The following is a 19837-nucleotide window of genomic DNA, read 5'->3' as shown; positions in this document are numbered from 1 at the left end:
AATTCTCATGTTGTTTATGGATAACAAATGTTTCAGAACAATAAATCTAAGGTCTTGATGCAATAAATTCCACTATTCCATTTTAAAGCAGTTTTTAGTCCCTGGAGTTATTTGCAAGGGTGTGAAGAACTGAAATTTCTCTGCTAATCGAAATACGAAAACGTCATGCTGGTCTGTGAGGCCACCCAACATCACGAATGCCCACATCATAACACCTCAACCACTATACTGGCTCTATATGTTGGAGGAGATTAATTGGTCCTTGATTCTCGACATGCATGAATCTGTCAATAATCATGGCTCTTCAGTGAATAGAACATAAGATCACCGCAACTGTGTCCAAATTGGATGTTACTTGCTTCAGTTTAGACAGGCTCTTCTGTCACCTGAAGTGTATAGAGAATTTTTCGGGGTACAGAACTGAGATCTTATAGACCTATTAAAAATTGTTCTGAAGTCTGTTCGTTCCAAGTACATTTCAATGAAGCCTTGGTGGCGTTCAGAAAATGGAGATATCAAGCAGATCTGAATGCCATGAAGCATGTCTTGGAACACTTTTCTTTGCTAATAAACCTTTTCATAGAGGAGTCAAAAGGGGGATTTATTGTTCCAAAACCTTAAAATTTAGTAAATTTGAAAAATTATCCCAAATTGTAAATCTCGTATACAGCCTGCATTTTCGTCGTCACATGTAAGGGTGAAGAATATCATATGCTAATAACCTCTTAAACAACATGAGAATTCGTTAGGAGACCTGCATTGCCTTCATACTACAAATTATACTCCAATGCAATTTCCTTACATCATCTTCTATCTGTCTTGTTGCAATGCCTATTAATTCATGATTCATGTTCGTGCCATTACCTTTTTATTACCATAGTCAGAGTTTAATGTATTTTCATATAAAATTCCCCTTAACTCGGCTCACTAATATTTAAACTATTCGAGAAAATGTGTTTATTACTTCACTTTTACATATGAGTTTATATTATTAAAAAAGGGGGAATTTGAATTTTTTTTAAATTTTGGGAAACGCATTTTATACGCGTAGTTTTATAGAACCTAGTACTCTCCTTTAAATCTTAAAATTTGGTAAATATGAGTAATTATCTCAAATTATAAATCGGATAAACGTCATGAATTTTCTTTCTCACTTGGAAGGATGCTGAATACCATAGATTTATTCTTGTCCTACCACAAGTGCCTTTTACTGCATTATTTTTTTGACTAATTTGTTGTGATATCTTTCAATTCATGATCTTGAATTCGTTTCAGTAGCTTTTCGATATCATCATTTTTCTCAGGGTTCAATTTTGTATTTTCATACAAAATTTAATTTAATTGAGTTCACTGATTCGTGAGTTATTAACGAAAAATTGTTTGTTCCTTCAGTTTTGGATATGAATACATTTCATTGAATTATCATATTATTTATCATAAGGATTTTATTTTTATGAAGAATACTTTTGAAAACATACTTTTATCTTACTGAGCATGAACCGGCAATTGTTTTTAATTTATACTATTTTCATAACCACAATATTCAACAAATAACGAAACCTCTATTCTTGAAATCTTCAGAAATGAGCATTAAAATCACGTCTTCTTCACAAGTATTTGTCTTCAAATTGATTTTGTTGCGAACAGAATAAAAATTTAATTTGATTTACAGATTCATATTCTTAATCAAATACACTTCAAACTTTTTCCTAACTTAGTCTTTGTTAATTTTTGTACTTTTCTTGTACATGCATACTCAGATCCTACGTATTTTATGCAAATGTATGATTAAAAGTAAGAATTTATGCACATTTATCTAAGGAAAGTAATAAATCTTTTATAGACTTAGTTTTAGTTAAAGGCGTATGGTTTTAAGAACGTATGTTTTCTCAACGAAAATAGTTTCTTTTTTTAAGTATTAAGAGACTAACAATTTAAATATTACTTGTTATGAATTTAAAAATAGAATAGTCACACATTGACTTCAAAAAGAAGGGCATAAGGCGGCATGATCAAAGATTATTGAGTTGGATATTTGTCTCTCAGAAATCTACAGATATTTTCTTTCCTTTTACTCCTCGTGTTTTGAGCTCTGGACTACCATTTTTTCTTCTTCTTTAATTTTTCCAAAGTGCAGATTTAAGTTTGCTTGGAACAATGTCATTCCTAACATGCAATTTAAAAAATAAGGTTTTAATATTTTTAACTTAACACATATCATTGCATGAATCAATATAGAGGATTAATCAGAGAAAAAAAAGGTGAAATATAGCGAATGAAATGCAATATGCTGTACTTGGCGCCATTTCTGCTCACAAACCCCATGATTGTTTGTCATTATTCTTTCTGATACAAAACAATTTTTTCCCTCAAAATTAAAAATTATTCCCGTAAAATGTACCGTCAACTGGGGATACCCTGTAAAAATATTCCGGATGAAATTCAGGTAAAATGTACTGACACCCTGGATGCAGCATCCGTATAATCTATTTATCCATTTACCGTAATTTTTGCAGTAATATTTAAATACAGTGATTTTACGGTAAATACTACTGTAAAAATTATGGTATAGCATATTTTTGTTCCGTAAAAATTGCGGTATATAATGTTTTTGTTCCAATAAAAAAAAATTCTAAAACAAAATTGTAGAAATTGATGGTAAAAATAAGGAGTGCCTTTTTACCGTAATTTGGTCAGAAATTTCTTAAAGTGTAATTTGAACCAAATTTCCATGTTTTTAGTTGCATATTCATTACGGAAGTATAATAAATGGACTTTAAACTTCTAAATTAAGTTTTGAATAGTTAATATGGTATAAGGAAGTAAATCGTAAAATTTTTCAAAATATAAATGCATTCTTTGTACTGTTCTTAAAATTTTGGTTACATAAACCAGCTCGGGATTTCTTTTATTTTTATGGAAGAATAAATACAATTCATATGTTTACCCCTTGCACAAGAATCAGCCAATAAAACGATATTACAAATTATCAAAATAATAATAATAATAATTTTAATGAATAAATAAATAAATTAGTAAAGTATTTCACATACTCATATAAAATTAATTTTTTTTCTTGCTTATTTACAGGATAATTAAATAAATATTTCAGATTTAAAAAACACGATAAGAAAAACTGTCTTTTTGTTAAGACTGATGATAAATGCTAAACCTTTCAGTAAAACTCATATTCAGCCCGTTATAAAAAATTATATCTTATGAGACATACAAAAAAATGTATAAAAGAAATGTAAAAAATGTATAAATTTTATTTCGTGAAAAACTCGTAAAATATTTCATAGATATGTTAGGTAAACGACTTAGTTCCCCCTTTGCTGCGAAACTGAAGTCAATACTGAATTTAAAATGTATAGTAAAATAGCTGGCCAAATGAATCACTACTGTTAAAAATTTCGGTATTATAATTTCAAATGTCCTTATTTTTAACGAATAAGTTTTTTATCTGTGACAAAAATGCAATAATAATGTTGGGAATACATATCTTCGATTTTTAAAAGGAATTATAAGTCAATGTTCTCTGAAAAATATATGATAAGCAGCGAAGTTTTTCATCGACAGTGTCACAAGGTCAATCACGTGCTGACAATTAACTAATGGACATTTAAGGCGCCATGGCCAAGACTTGGGAATTACTGCTCACTTCAAAAGAATTCAAATGGACGCAGTCATTGTATTTAAGAATATTAAATGATGTGATGTCAAAACGATGATTGGGTCCACTTTGTACTACTTTATAATAAAACAGAACAACGTGGACAAAGCACAAATAAAAGTGCATAAATGGACACACATTATTATATCGGTTCCATTAACAATAATCCTCCTCATTGTCTAAACACAAGTATGACAGTTTTAAGAATATTCCCAATAGAAGATAAGATTTAAGTTTCCCTTTAAATTTTAACACAAACTATTTTTTAAATTCTGAATAATTTGGTACTTTTGGGGCAGAAGAAGTTAATTTTATTTAATTAAATTTATAGGAAGCAATTCCAAAAATGAGTAAAATGAGACATTCCTAAAATTGTGTCCACAATTTAAGAAGTGTTTTTTTTTCCTTCACTTAAATAAAACATTATATTATTAATGTAGTGATGCTCGTATATTCATTTGTATTAAAAATATGAAAGTAATATTTTAAAACTAGTTATTATCTCAAATGTTTATAAATAAATTGCAAAACAGGAGTAGATTCTTATTTTATACCATTTCCAACTTCGCAGGTACAAATAGACGTTTCATTAAAATGTAAAAATTTTTCATCGTTGAATGTGAAAAATTATGAACTGTTATTTAAGATGGTCCAATTCTTTTCCACAATTGCTTTGGGAATTACCTAAATGCCTTTTCTTTCACGAATGAAACGAAAGTAGAATTATTTGTTATGTTTCTTTTCAGCATTTTAGTTAGCTCATTTTTGCTTTCTTAAACGCTTTCTGAGAATAGCTTTATATAAATAAAGTATTTTATAGTTCTTGCCATTGATTAAATAAATAAAAACTGTGACAAAAATCATAGCATATGAATTAATATCAAAATAATGTGAAATATATAAACTAAGTGTTCTTATTTAAGCATTATTTTCTAATTCTAAGTGTTCTAATTTTTGAAATCAAAAATCACCAAAATTTAAAAGGAATTTTTTTTTTAAAATTTGTTTAAACCTGACTTTTTTAAACATACAGAAAAAAACAACAAAAAAAACAGAAAAATTTATTTAAATTAATGGAACAAACCAGTACTATACTTAATAAAATGTTTTGAGGTATGAACAGCAGCCAAAGGTCTATCCCACCTGCAACAAATGTTTCTTCAGTGCAGGCAGCCCGGCCCACCTCCATAGCTGTGTGGATTTTGAAAAGGAGGACTTTCTGCGCGACCCGGTCTTGTTTTTTGATTTTCTGAGGGTGAATGGACTCATGGACCTGGTCTAGCTCCGCTAGACCAATGGGGATGAGAAACAACAACAACAACATAAAATGTTTAATAACAATAAAAAAAACTTAATAAATATATTAATTTATACAATTAGACAACAAGTTAAATATTCCAGTATTACGCATTAAAAAAAAAATAGTTACCATCTAAAAGTCAATGAACATTCCTGCAAATGGTGAGAAACTAGCGCAAAATTAAAAAGTAACATTTAAAGAAAAACCTGCATTATCCTTAATGTCAGACTAAGTTAATTTTTTTTTCTAGTATTTTAAAAATATTAACCGATTTGGTAAAGATCATCGTTTTAAATAAAGAAAGAAATATCCACGCGAATCTTAAAAAAGTTCTTGAATCAGAATAAATAAGTCTCCTACTGACGGTTAAGTCAACCAATCTGGTATACTTCCTATATAAGCTATTCTCCCTGCGATATTCTTGTTTCCATAGCACCAGATGGCCTCAGACTTTGGGGCAGGGGGAGTTCTTACAGTAGACAAATTATAGATCGGCCATATTAATCCCTGCTCTGAGGTCACAGGTCAGGTGGATATGAGCTATCTTCTCGCGTTGAGGGTGTCTCATTTTTACTGTTCCGCTATGGGGGCCTCTCTGGCCAAGCGGTATCGCCCGCCAAACTCTGTGCGAAGCGTGGAGGTGGCCGTAACCCTGGATGTATTCTTTGTTATGTCCTTCTCTAAATTGTTTTATCCTACTTGACAACCCTTACGGAAATATCGAGTTATTTTTGAGAGATAAATGAGGTTGTTATTTGAATACATCTTAAGATTGAAATGCATATGCAAATGTATAGCTCAAAATTTACCTTAAATATACCTCCAGAGATATCTATGTATCAACCTGAGGTGTTTCATTTTACATCTGTGGAGAGGTAGATATTTACTACTTTAAGGTGTTGCGTTTTCAACCTTTGGTTATTCTGGATCTACCTCAAGTGTATTTTTTGACAGCTGTAAAGGTAATTTTTTACTAACGTGAGGTGTTTTATCTCAGGTTATTATATTTCACCCTCAAGTATATATTTTTATTCTCATAGAGGTATTTTTTTATCAACTTAAAGTGCGTCATTTTACGCATCAAGTTATTACAGTTGGTGATCAAGTTATTATTTACATATCAAGTTACTTTTATTTAAATCTAAAATTTCAGTTTTTTACAAGTCAACAAAATTATTTTGAATACTGATTTCTGTCTCAATGTTGAAACTTGAAAGTATTGGAACCTAAAAGAAAAAAATATGAATTAGTAAGAAAGTCATACTTACAATAATAGTGGCAGGTTTTAAATATTAAAATATTGGAAATTGCTGCATTTTTTTCATAATTTAAATTAACTGGATGAAATTAATTTTCTTTTTCAGATAAATGACATTCCACTTCTGTCATTTCTATTCAATCCTCGAAGAAAAAAGCGTTTAAAACTGTGTCAGGCACCACAGCCACAAAATAAAATACATTGAAGAAAGTACTACCATTAACAACCTTTACAGAAATTCAAATATAAAATTCCAATCTTATTAGGAACTTTTAACACTTTTTATTTTCCCATTATTGAACCTACATCTTTCATTATGGTACTTGGTAATTTGATAATTATTTAATTCAGCATTAAAACCATACTTAAGAAACAATACTGACCTATTTCTAAAGAAATTAAAGTTTCCGAAATTCGTTAATTTTTTAAGTAGAGAACATTAAGCAGCGCATAAAAATGCTCATAACCTTGAAACAACTTGTCATCTAAACTTGAAATCTGGTTTTATTTAATTGTGCTTAATATTCTAATTAGTAATAACCATCTCAGTAAATAATTATAATGGGTAAATTGTTAAAAAATAACATGAAGTAAAAAATAACAGCTCTGTGATCAAACGTGAAAAAGTGAGCTGATACAGTTACTAGTTTTCAGTTATCAAATACCAGGCAAACTATCGTTTTCAACAATTACATAAATTCAGTAGTTTATTGAGCAAGATAACTTTTTCTTTTGGCATAAATTCAGAACTATTTCCCCGGGGAAGACTGAGCAGTAGCTTTCTAGCCACTTCTTCCTCGTTGCTGCACATCTGCTAATTACAGCCTATAGGTCAGGTCATCTCAGCAATTTCAGGGAACTACTTGCGGATGAGCTTTGTAAATATATATGTATTTTACAAAAAAAAATCCCTTGTTAATCAGATTCAAAATGCAGTGTTACATATTTTTACTCATAAACAATACAAACTTTGCATACATACAAATATCCAAGCAAACGATCAGCATAGAGTTGTAGTAGAATTTCAAAGCAAAATTGCTATTTAAAAATCTTCAATGATTTATTTGTAATCAATTTTCAATGATTTATTATTGATTATTTGTATTCATTTTTCAATGATTTATTTGTAGGAGAAATTATGAATATTTTATTCAATTAATCAGCTTGCATACTGCTACGTTGAAATATATACATATAAGCAAAAATAAAAAAGCAGTCATATTTGAATAAATAACAAGCAATAAAATATACTGTGCCTTACCTGCTGTAACGATTTACCAGTAGCTTTACCCCAAACAGCAACGAGAAATAATCCGATATTTCTTTCTTATTGCTAAGCCTACATCAATAGCCTATCCACCGACTTTAATTAGTTAAGATCAGGACGCGTCTTTAAAACAAAAATAATAAAATTTAAGTTTGAAAATTGAAGCATATTTGATTAAAAGTGATAAAACTTAATCAATAAATGTCAAACACACTTACCAAATTTCGCATAGACTTTCGATTGTCAACACTTAGCACACACATGCCATTCGCCTGCTCGCTCGGAACTCTGGGAAGTGAGCTAGTTAATATGAAGTGTACTTTAAACAACCTCAAAATAAGCCTAAGTATAAATAAAATGTGACTTCATACACCTCAATATATACCTGACTCTCCTTAGTTGAAATAAGGTAAATTTTTTTATACCTCAAAAATACCTCTTTTTTTATAAGTGTCAGAGAAACAACCTGGTATACCTTAGAAATCACCTCATCAGTCTAGATGATTAGAGTGAATTTAAAACAACCTCAAAATAAGCTTAGGAAATAAATAAAATGATTTCATACACCTCAATAAATACCTCACACCTCTTTCGTTGAAATAAAGTAAATTTTTTATACCTCATAAATATCTTTTTGTTATAAGTGTCAGAAAAACAACCTGTATACCATCAAGTCATCTCATCAGTCTGGTTGATTTGAAAAGAATTTTAAACAACCTCAAAATGAGCTGAAGTGTATGTAAAACAACCTCGTACATCTCAATTACAACCTTTATGAGGCATAATTTTTATGGTTGTTTTCTCAGCAACCTCAAATATACCTCATATATATACATCGATACCTCAAATATACGTAAGGGGATGTTTCCCAGATCGTCGCTAATAGCCCATTGTGTAGCTCTAGTGCGACGTAAATGAACTACAACAACAACGCACGATAATTTTCGCAAGGGAAAAGTTTATGAGCCTAAATTGAGCAAACAAGCCTGTATGTAATTTCAGTGAAGCAATGCTGTTTTATTATGTATCAAGCTTCGGTCAGTGTGCGAATGAGTCGCGGCTTTGATCAGCGTGTAAATTGAAGGAACAGAGGGTGTGTATTATCGATTTAAGTTAAAATGTATTACCGTAAAGTGCTCAACTTATTTGCTCAAAAGGTCATCGGGCTATTCGTGATCGTAATGCTCGAATACGCCATATCCGGGGAAAAGACCGGTTCCATGACTTCCTCTCCTCCTCTTCTCAGTTATATATAGATGTACTACGAAATTTTCCCCTTTCTTAATATTTTTCGTATTTAATTGACACAAATATTTTTTACAATTGGCGATAGCAACACTCGAATACGCCATCTGGGGAGAGACCGGTTTCATGCCTTTAGCCCTTCTCCCTTCCCTCTCCTCCTCTTTTCAGTTGTATGGTTGGAGTTTTCTACACTAGGGAACGCTGCAAGCTCGGTACATCCTAAATTTCCGGGTTACTGTTTCCGTTGTATTTTAAAGCCATTTGGCATCATTGTGTTTTGAGATTCTTGCAAACAATGTATTTGATTACTTACATTACTTGCGTTTACAATGCTAACAATACTTGTGTTTACAATGCTAAAAGTGTTAATACTAACGTAAGATGGTACCCACAGCTTGCAACAAGAACAAACAGTAATAAACTTATGGAAAGAGGCCATATCAAGACGGCCAAAAAAGCGAGTTATTCAAAATCTAGCAACCATGTCACCTTTTTTATCAATATATCTCTAAAAAACTAAAAGAAATTTTCAATTCAAACTCACCAGAATTACATATTAACATTAATATCTTATGAAATATGGCAGATTTGAGCTCAGAAATTATCTAATTTTCTTCTTTTATTGAAAACAAAATTATCCGTTTGAAAACATCGCCTATCAGAATAACATGTAGTAAGCAGCTGCAAACTTTTTAACCGGAAATAGAGTAGGTGCCGATCTCGAGATTGTTATTGTTTACATTTCTATTGAAAACACCATCCATAGGAATGTACTACGCTATTTTCCCTTTTCTTAATATTTTTCCTTTTTACTTAATAAAAATATTTTTTTAAAATTTCCGTGATGCTTTTTTTTAGAACTATGTTTAATGTAGTTTTAATTCCATATAATTTTCCAACTTAAAAGATTTTAATCTATATAAAAATCAAGAGAGAAACTAACGTACTTCCTTCCTCTATGACTTTCCACACGCTAATGGTGAAAGCATGTGCTAATGTAAACAATAACAAGTGTCCTTAAACCGGAAGAAATTTAGAAAATTTCCGGTGTATCCCTCCGCATATGTAATGACTACGAGGCGATGTGTGAACAAGCCAAATATTCTATGCAGTTTTGTTATTGTAATTTGGTCTCAAATCTAAACATAATTGTACCATTCATAAGAGCTTTCAGAAATGTATTGATTCTCAGAGGTCGTAAGGCCAAAAAAAATTTTGGAAAGTTAATATCTCATTGTGAATAATTCTTAAGGTTTGCCATGTTTTGTATTTTATCCCTTATTTGGCTACATTTGAATAAAATGTCCCCAAAAATATCTTTTTAAGTTAGCCTAATTAGAAAATATTCCAATGATTATAATATTAATATGATAATGCTGAAGTTTAAAAGCTGAAAGAAAGAACTCGGTACATGTGAAATACTGCAAAAGATATGATGCAATAATATGATGGCGCGTTTTCTCAATCTGCGGCGAAAAAATATATCGGAAGCAGTAACCCGGAAGTCTGGAAAGAGCAATTTTACCACTAGCGCCGCCACCCTTAGCTTTACACGATCACCCATCCATAGGTAAAGAGTTCTGATTTACGCCACCTGCAGCCCAATTCGATCGCCAATTTCCACCGCACTTTTTTTGGAACTATGTTCATTGTAGTTTTCAGTTGCAAATAGTTTCCGAATTTGAAAGGTTTTAATTTATTTTAAAATCAAGACAGAAAATAACGTACTTCTATGACACTCCACAAGCATGTGAGTGTTGCCATAGGTAGAGAGTTCTGCTCTCGTGGCGTCTTCGATCGCCAATCAAAACTAAAGGGATTGTCATGACATGCCTTCGGATAATCCTCAGGGTTTTTATTTCTGCCCATTTGAAGCAGGTCATAACAGAATTTAAACTGGTAAGCTATAAGCTTCAGCAATCATGGAAAAGCAACGTATATCCCGCTTAACCCTAAATCAATCGTCCAATTTAAATAAACAAACTATTCGTCAGAAACTGCCAGAAAAAGATTTAAAAATGAATCATTCAAATTCAAGCAAGGTAAATATATTTTTTTTTATGTAACCGGGTTTTTTTTCATAGCATACTGTAATATAACAGAGTAAAACATTCAGAGCAATAGTGTTGAAATGTTCATCTAATAGTTAAGCTTTTAAAAACACTTCAAACAATGCTATAAACAGTCACACACGATTGAAATTTCATGTATTATTGCGCATGAAAATATATTTAATTAGTTACTAATGGAGATTTGATGAATTATGTTCTGTGCCACTTATGTAATTATTGAATTTAAATCTTGCTATGCATTGAACCGTTCGCTATCTGTGGTTGCAAGATTTTTTTACACTATTTTATGGAAAGTTCTTTATAATTTCGAGTATATCATTTGCTTGTCCAAATTTGGATTATAGCCAAAAAATGAATTTTTGGTGTTTGTTTAAAAAATATGAAAGAAGTATATTTATTCTCTATTCTATGTTTTTTAAAAGTAATCTATCAGATTAAATTTTCCTTCTTCACGGTTTCAATAGAAAGTTTATGACCTTTTAGAAGGTTCTGAGTTAAGTTTTAAGTCGTAGATATTTCTTTTAATCTAAGTTTTGTATTGACTATGATTTACGAGAGAAGTTGAAAATTGTTCACCTTTCCTTCTGAATAACAGCGGTTATTAAAATATCTAGTTCAACAAAGCTTCAGCTCCTGAAACATGTATAAAACTAACAAATATAAAATCATGATCAATTAGAAATATGCTTATTAACTTTTAAGGGGTTATTCAGTATTAGTATCTATTTACATCAGCTACAATTGTCTAGGTGGGAAATGTATTTTAGGCTTGTAAAGATTTAAAAATAAATGTGTCGAGGTTTTCTTGGGGTAGACTATGACTTATATCCTGTTAATTGGTCTTTGGATCTGTTTTTTTTTTAAAAAATTTTCTTGTGGGCCATTGTATCGTGTTTTCCCTAAGCGTTTTTCGAAGAGAGAGTTAAAATTTGTGTGATACATGGCCCCAGAGATATTTACATCTTTTATTTCAGAGGAGGGTTTATTATTATATATTTCTTAGTGATTTTAAATTTTAGCTTTAATTTTTTTAAATAAATACCTTTTATTTAAAAATGCTCCTTTTAATGTTAATTTCGCATAATTTTCAGTTCAATTATTATTCAAAAGCTTTAAATTTTTCTGTTATTTTGATTATGAGTGAGAATTACATAGTAAAATATACACATAAGACAATAGTATTAGAGGGTAATTTAAATAATTGAGGATCAAATTCAGTTATTACTTAATAATACCTACATATTTTGATAAATTTTAACGGTAGTAAGTGAGTGCCCTGCCAAAACTCATATTGCCCTTTTCTATGAGGAAGCGCCCTGCCCTTTTTTATTCCTAGGAAGAACTGTTACAGTAGTTGCCAAAACTTAGCATTTGTTTTGGCATAGGTTCTGATAGGGATTCTATGATTCATTCTAAAATTATAGGCTTTTTTCAGGTAGCGACGACACAAAAAAATTGTGTCCGAAATCTCTTATTTTTTGTATTAAGGTACGGAAGATGGTACTTAATGATAAAAACCTACAGTCGGGCTTAATATTAAAAAAAAAGTATTAAAATCATTATAAGTTTTTATTAAAATAATGGAATGATAACATGGTGTTCGAAATAACAATTTTAATGAATATATTAAAGTATATTTTAGTCTTTTTTTTCCCACTTGCTAAAGAGTTTTTTCCAATTTACTAAAATTTGCTTTGCTGTTTTATCAGAACATATTCTTGGAGCATGTGCACTGCCCAAATAATAATGAATTATGAGTTTATAGTTTAAACTATTTCTGAATTTAAAGAAAAAAAGAACCAAAACAGGGCTCGAAAAACCGCCCATCCGCCTGGCCTCGGCGGGCAAAAATTCCCCGCGGACAAACAATTTCTCGAATCCGACGTCCACGCAGATGGCCATTTTCCCGTTTATGTTCGTGATACATTTTTAATTTTTGTTATCTTACAAGAGTCCAGGCCTCACTTCTAAAATGACCCTCTAATCTAGAAATACAGCAACATACTGTGCATGGTGAAATGGATGTTTTCTCTGTCTGGGAGTACTGCAGCGGTTGAAAGGGGCTTTTCAACAATGAACTTACAAAAAAACACATTATGTACTGGTCTTAAACAAGAAGCGTTAAACGCAATAATGAACCTAAATGGAAAACCCTTTTCAGATTTCTGTGCAGAAACCTATGTAAATTATTGGATTGATTGTGGAACTGGCAAATGTTATATTTGATTCATTTAAAAAACGCAGTACCCTCGGATAAATTGACATTCCAGATAACTTGATCTTTGTCATTTAAATTATTTCATAAAAGAAATGCTAGGTTAATATTAGTAACCTGTATTTCTTTTATTACTGTATAATGTAATGCCAGTAACTACTAATTCATTGTGCAATTTATATAAATGTTTGTAATAAATAAGAGAACATTATATATTTATTTATTTAGAAGCTACGGGTTAGTTTCAAAGGAGGACGGGACATTGCTGGACAAGCCCTCCTCTGGGACGGGTAAAATTTCTGAGTTTTTTCGAACCCTGAACCAAAAAACTAACTACAGCACTACAAGTGTTAATTTTGAAAGATAATACATTGAAAAAAATGTATTTGCATTTTAGTGAGAAATAATGCTTCATATATTTGTTGGTAGTAAGAGTTGTGAGTGAGCGAATAAAATTAATAAAAAATATTTATTTAAAATAATGTTTCTAACTTTTGAAATATTGTAATAAAGACCTCTATTAATATTTTATTAAACAACTAAGTTTCTTTTTTCTATCCAAAAAAATCGGAAATATCTTTCATTTACATCATTTTTGTTTGTTTGCAGAAAAATACCTGAATAAGTCAATTTTATTGATAATAATAATAATTATGCAAAGCAAGCATAATTACTTTAAAATCTCAATTATTCGAACCTATATACTTCAGTTAACCAAAGTTAATTCTGAAATGTTTTTTTTTTTTTTGCCCATGTATTTAATTTTTCTCTGTATTAAATTTCAATAATATGTTGCTATAATTCACTTATACTGAAATTTGTTATTTTGGTTTTGTTAAAGAAGCCTGAAAGTCTTGAAGAAGTCTGAAATATGTTCTTTGTTTGGTCCACCTTATTATTATTATTACTAGTGTAGTTTCCACCTAAGCTAAAAAAAAGTATATTTTATATATATTTTATGTATATGTGCTCGATTCTAAAATCTCTTCTTTGAAAATCCTCATACAGTAGGTATTTCCAGTCCCCACATTTCTATTATTCCATTTAAGGTTTTGATTGGATAATATATCTTTTTAACGGATTAAAATTTTTTCTGATTATACAGGGGTCCGTCCAGGCCGAGTTTACTACCGTTTAGTGGTACCTTCACAAATTCAACTTTAGGAAAAACGGTAGTTTCACAAATTCAATTTTAGGAAAAACTGCAGTTTCACAAAATACTTTTTCTTAAAATTTCATTTTTGTATCCCTTAAGTAACGATAAATTCATATTTTTGTGTTGATTTTTTAATATAATTTTTAATTTTTCACAAATTATGTCTAAATTTTCACAAAATAGGTACCTGTCAGAAAAACCTAGACAGACCCCTGTTATATCTGCATGACGTAAATCATTAGTTTTCAACTTTCTGATATATTCATTTTTAGATTTTATTTTTAAATTTAATGCCTGTTTTCAAAATTTGAGAAGCAGTTTTTAAAAAAATTGATTAATCTGTTAACTAAATTGAACTCAGTATCATGTGCAAAATAAATTTGTCTCAAAATGAATTTGAAATATTAATTTGATTATTACCTAAAAATACTTAGTATTTTATGTACAAGCAATATTAAAGTAGTAACTCAATTGTTTAATCAAAATACAGGCTCTTGTAATGTTAAAATACTTTTATTTTATGCCTTTTAAATATCTAGTTGGTTTCTATATTTCTAATTTATATTTATACGTTTCCTATATTAAACCTAACTTTGCAGGTTGGAGAAATTTTTACAGCTGCAGGGGCTGCATTTAACAAGCTTGGTGAATTAATAATGACTTTACATTCAGTTGGTGAAGCCTCTCCATCAAGGTAATTTTTAATCATATTTTTGTTTAAAATTATTTAAGAATCCTTAGTTTTTCATAAGTAAAAGTTTTCACGATATTGCATGTTTTTTTGTTTAGTTCTTTTAATATAATATTTACTATAAATGCAGTCGAACTAGCTTGTAACAAGTTTTTAAGGAAAACCCAGTTGTAACAAAGAAATTGGAAATACTTTGTTGATAAGTGTCTTGAAGCATAGCTTGCTTTTTACAAGTAAATCTTGGTTTTTGGGAGCAATATTTTGTGATTGAGAAATAAAAAGTATTAGACAAAAAAAATTTGAAAATGAGTGGAGAATAACTAGTTATGCATCTATTGACGCATAACTTATGAACCATTATGATTTTTTCGCGAACTTTTCTTTCTACGAGCACTGTGTTATAATGGGCAAATATTGTAGCCCCTTCCCTGTTGTTATAAGCAAGTTCGATTTTTTTTTTATTTGTTCGACTGTATTTTGTTTTTACTCATTTTTCTTTTAATTTAGTGGGAAATGGACAATGCAAGAAATGGATATGTTAAAATCTGCTGTGAAAACATTTGGCGGAGATTTAGAAAAGCTTAATGAATCTATCAAAAGCAAAAACATGTAATGTTTTAGTATTTTATGCCCTGATTTTCTGTGATACAATAGGCTGCGAAAAAGTGTGTGAAAAATATGTGTTGTCTTGTTTTATGCTATGTATCTTAATCAAAGTTGGTAAAAATCATATATTTAAAAAAAAAGAGAGAGATTTATTTAATTTAATCAGATTTTTTTTTGTATATTTACCAACCAAAGCATATGATAAAATGTATTATTAATACTCAATATTGTTTAAAAACAATATTATAACTGAAATAATAATATTTCTTATAATAATAATTCAAATTATTATATAATTATTGAAAATTAATAATTAAATACTTTAAATCATACTTATGTTTTCTAAGCTTAACTTATGTGCAACAACTTATAACAACTAATCAATGAAGACTGTGTGACAATTAGAAGATCAGAAAACATTACTGAAAAAATAATATTATTTTCAGATTTTAAGTTAATATAAATATAATCAAATTATTTATTTTTTTAAAAAATTTTTTGTAGTAGTGGGGAGAAATTAAAGAGTTTTTTTTTTTAATTTTTAAATTGTCAAGTAGAAAAGACCTCAACCATAATCTATACTCTTTGAGACAATTCCATGACATAAAGGACAATATAGCAAAAAATAAAAAGTTTAAAAAAAAAAATAAAGAAAAAATATCATAAAATATACATTTAATAGCATTCTTCCATTAAAAATATTCATATTTTTTATTAATTATTTTAGATATAAAATAAAAATTTGTAATGTTTAAGTATTTTGTATTAATAAAAAAAAAGTTTCTTAATGTTTTTATAGATTGTATTTATACCATCAGTCACATACAGAGTTTAACAGTCACACGAGCTTTTTCCCTGTTTGCTACTTTTTATAAGTCATTCTATGTGTATTTTTAATGTTTCCCATTAATTTTAAGTTTTTTGTTTTAACTAAATTTCAAAAGATAATATTATTGCTTATGGAAGATGTAGTATTTCGAAATAATGTTTTACTCCATGCCCTTTCTATGTCATGTCAGTCACATTTTATATTTTTATTCTAAATAAAACATTTATCAATTTCATCCCTTTTTCTTATATGCATAATATTATTAAGTTACAGTGAAACATCTTATATCTATATATTTTTTTAAAAAAATTATCAAATATCTATCAAAGGACAAATTGTTTAAAAACAAGAAAACCTATCAAAGTGTAATATCACTCACAATATAATTGCCCTTTTATGGTTTTGGTCTCAAAAAAATTATTTATACTATGACTTTTTATCATTTTTAAAATTGTTCATACTTTCCTAAGTATAAAATCCTTGTAAGTAAAAAAATTCAGCTTCTCTACCAGCTTTAGAACTGATATTTCCAGCCAAGCTGATAGTGAATTTTGTACATTCATCTAATAATTTATTTAAATTTTCTATTTTAAAATTTTGGCAGATGTTGTATAACAGACAGCTGAAAAGACAACATGAGCTGTTTGAACCTACTGCCTCGTCTATGTTTTTGTGTTATTGGTATATTATTGATTTATGGTATACAGTAGCTCAAATGAACTGAGCTTGATTTACATATAATAAGATATTAACAACTGATTTTAGAGTCATGCATAAAAACTTACTTATTAATTTTTATTATTTCATATTGCTAGTTTTTTATGTTTATTGAGTGTTAATTTTTTTTCTCTATAAATATTATACTTCCATGTTGGATTAATGATCATTTTTATTTTTAGCTCTCCTCAAATTAAACCAGCTCCTGTGCCTGTGAAAAGAAAAAGTTTTGAAGATCCCGGCACTGTTTTGAAAAAACAAATGACTGCAACCATCAAGACAGTTTCACAGGATAAAATCAGAGCATTAAATTCTGTGATATCTCAATCAACACCAAAATCAGCAGGTAGAGGTTGTTTAATAAATTCTATTGATGCATAAAGACAATTTATCGTGATATATATAAATTTAAATATATATTATTAGTATTAAGTTGAAGATCTGTTAAAAAAAGTATTGAACCACAATTTGTATTGATAATATAAATAAAACTTGGAGTGTGGGGCATAGCAACTATTTTGTATATTCTAATGTGCACGCTCAATTTTTTTTATGACTACACTAAGTTGATACTATACTGTTAAAGAGTTAGCATGAGTCATCGTTAGCATGAGTCATCTGATTTTATTTTGGAACACAGTAACAGAAAAAAGTGAGCAACTGTAAAAAGAGTTGAACATTGCATCAAATTGTGTCTGTAGCTTAGAGATTCTCTTGTGGTAACAATCCTCATAACTTAACTAGTGGTTCAACTCAATAAATGCTTCACAAATAAAAGTGTACAGTACACACAAAGAAACCTAAAGAAAACAGACCACCCTGAATAACTTGATCTATTAAACGGATCTTCACTCAAGTTTAAGGACTCAAACTTACTTCATTTGCAATAATATATAGCTTGAAAGGGTGCCCTTAACTATGCTAATTAAAAAGTGAAGTTACGAAATAAGACCCAAAAAACGTTGTTTCTCTATATAAAAATAACTTTTTTTTCGACAGATTCAGATTTTTTAATTCCCAAAGTATAGGGGTAGCCGCAATCTGAGAAGTATGGCCCCAATACTTTGGTTAAGAGAGTGCTCCAAAATTTTTAAATAATTTGTTCTTATACTTGTGTCTTTAAAAATTCACTATGTTATACATATTTTTTATTCAGCTTTTTTTCATGCTTATTTAAAACATGATTTTTTTATTTTTTAGATATAACTTTAAACATGTTAAATGCAATGGAACCGGAAGTTGATGTTGAAGGCTTGGCTGCCTCCAAGTTAGATTATGACAGTCCTGATAATTAAGCAGTGACATTTACCATTTGTGTGACCACTTTTTAAGTAAAAAAATATCCATTTGTTTTTAAAATGTATATGTGCTTGTGAATATTCATATGAAAAGCTTTCTGTGTGTAAGATCGGCTTATTTGCTAAAATGATTTTCTTAAAATTATTGAGTTTTCATCCAAATAATTCGTTTGTGGTTGTTACTGTTAAATAATTCTACCCCTAACTAATTTTCTAAATATTGGACTGTTCATTTAGTTATTTCATTGTATGTATAATATATTTTCATGGTCTTAAGTGTTATAGAACTATTTTGAAGTAACATAGTTTTTATTTCATTGTTTAAACACTGTTTTTTTTCCAATGTTTCTTCATTGTCATATTAACGTTTCAGATAAATTACAATTTTTTTTTATCTTAAAATCTATGTACAGATGATTTATATAACTCTGTTCATTGTAAATGTGCATATTTTTTAGTGTAAATAATTCTGTCTTGTAAAATATCATGAATAAAAGTTTTGTTTTACTTTAATTGGAATCCTTGAATTTGGTCAAAACAAATTTAGAGTCTTAAATCAAATGAGGAAAAAATATTGATACACATTTAAATATTAATGCATTTGTATACAGGTTTTGTACTTTCCATAATTATTTTTTGTGTGCACCTTTCTAAATATTAATTAAGAAAGTAGACTATTTATTATCAAGACATAACTGAAATTAAACATTTTGAAGAAACTACAAATGGTACTATATTTATAAACATACTATACTTTTGGTGCTTTATTGAAAATTCGTTAGCATTCAAATGAAAACACTTAGACGTAGAAGAAAATTACAAACAAGCTGACATGCGTTTCTTCCTCGGGTTGGGGCTTTTCCTCTCTTTCAACATTTTTCTATATTATTATTTCTTATCATTCTCTGTTATTTGTTATTTTTGCAAATATTTTAAAAATATCCACTATATGGACAATTTTGTGTTATGAATGTTATTTTGTGTTGTGTTAGTTTTTATACAAATGTTTAAAAACTAATCAAATCAAGCAGTAAACCAGATTGAAGTCAAGTGCTTGTAAATCGGAATTTTTTAAACTAGTTTACCCTCTAAATTATTTTGTAAAGTTAATAGTTTTGTCAATTAAATTAGGGCTCTCAGGGTTCTCCCAAATCTTTTATATTCAAATTACTAGCTTTATTTTTTTCGAAAAATTTAATCTGATTTAATTAAACCTTTGTTACTAGCATTCCATTATTACTAGCTAATTTTAATATTTTTCAAATACTATATTTTCTGAAATGTTGATCAATTCGTAATATATCATTTCTTTCCTTAAAATGTTATAAAACTTGCTATGATTAGTATCATATAGAACAAAGCAGCAATTAAACAAAAATGTTATCAGTGGATAAGTTTGCTACCGACAGAATACTTTTGAATATTTTTCAATTAATTTTTGTTTCATGTGCATTTCCTCTTTTTGTTTTTTGCAGTCTCATGTTTCCTAACCAATTACAACAGGGAAAAA

At 29.1% G+C, this 19837-nt stretch overlaps 1 protein-coding gene across 3 annotated transcripts; it reads left to right on the top strand.

The window, feature by feature from the left end:
- Nucleotides 1-10272: 10272 nt before the first annotated feature.
- Nucleotides 10273-18840, top strand: LOC107454971 (BPTF-associated chromatin complex component 1). Of its 3 annotated transcripts, none has more exons than XM_016072349.4 (5): nucleotides 10273-10785; nucleotides 14786-14880; nucleotides 15385-15486; nucleotides 17212-17375; nucleotides 18230-18840. In XM_016072349.4, the coding sequence occupies exons 1-5, from the start codon at nucleotides 10666-10668 to the stop codon at nucleotides 18322-18324; spliced, it is 576 nt and encodes a 191-aa protein (XP_015927835.1). In that variant the 5' UTR covers nucleotides 10273-10665; the 3' UTR covers nucleotides 18325-18840. The 3 variants fall into 3 exon arrangements, with proteins under 3 accessions (XP_015927835.1, XP_015927836.1, XP_071033517.1); XM_071177416.1 differs by lacking the exon at nucleotides 10273-10785 and adding an exon at nucleotides 10992-11078; XM_016072350.3 differs by lacking the exon at nucleotides 15385-15486 and having other exon boundaries at nucleotides 10398-10785.
- Nucleotides 18841-19837: the final 997 nt, after the last annotated feature.

The sequence above is a fragment of the Parasteatoda tepidariorum genome, chromosome 2 (genome assembly GCF_982258835.1).
Source record: "Parasteatoda tepidariorum strain Cologne lab strain chromosome 2, Ptep-v5.0, whole genome shotgun sequence".
NCBI lineage: Eukaryota > Metazoa > Arthropoda > Arachnida > Araneae > Theridiidae > Parasteatoda > Parasteatoda tepidariorum.
This window is presented reverse-complemented; position numbering and strand designations above follow the sequence as displayed.

Excerpts from the sequence above, each read along its gene's own strand:
- LOC107454971 (XM_016072349.4), top strand. The coding sequence starts at position 10,666 with ATGGAAAAGCAACGTATATCCCGCTTAACCCTAAATCAATCGTCCAAT. Across the intron at positions 15,487-17,211 it reads TCTATCAAAAGCAAAAACAT|CTCTCCTCAAATTAAACCAG; the intron begins GTAATGTTTTAG and ends TTTTATTTTTAG. Across the intron at positions 17,376-18,229 it reads ATCAACACCAAAATCAGCAG|ATATAACTTTAAACATGTTA; the intron begins GTAGAGGTTGTT and ends TTTATTTTTTAG.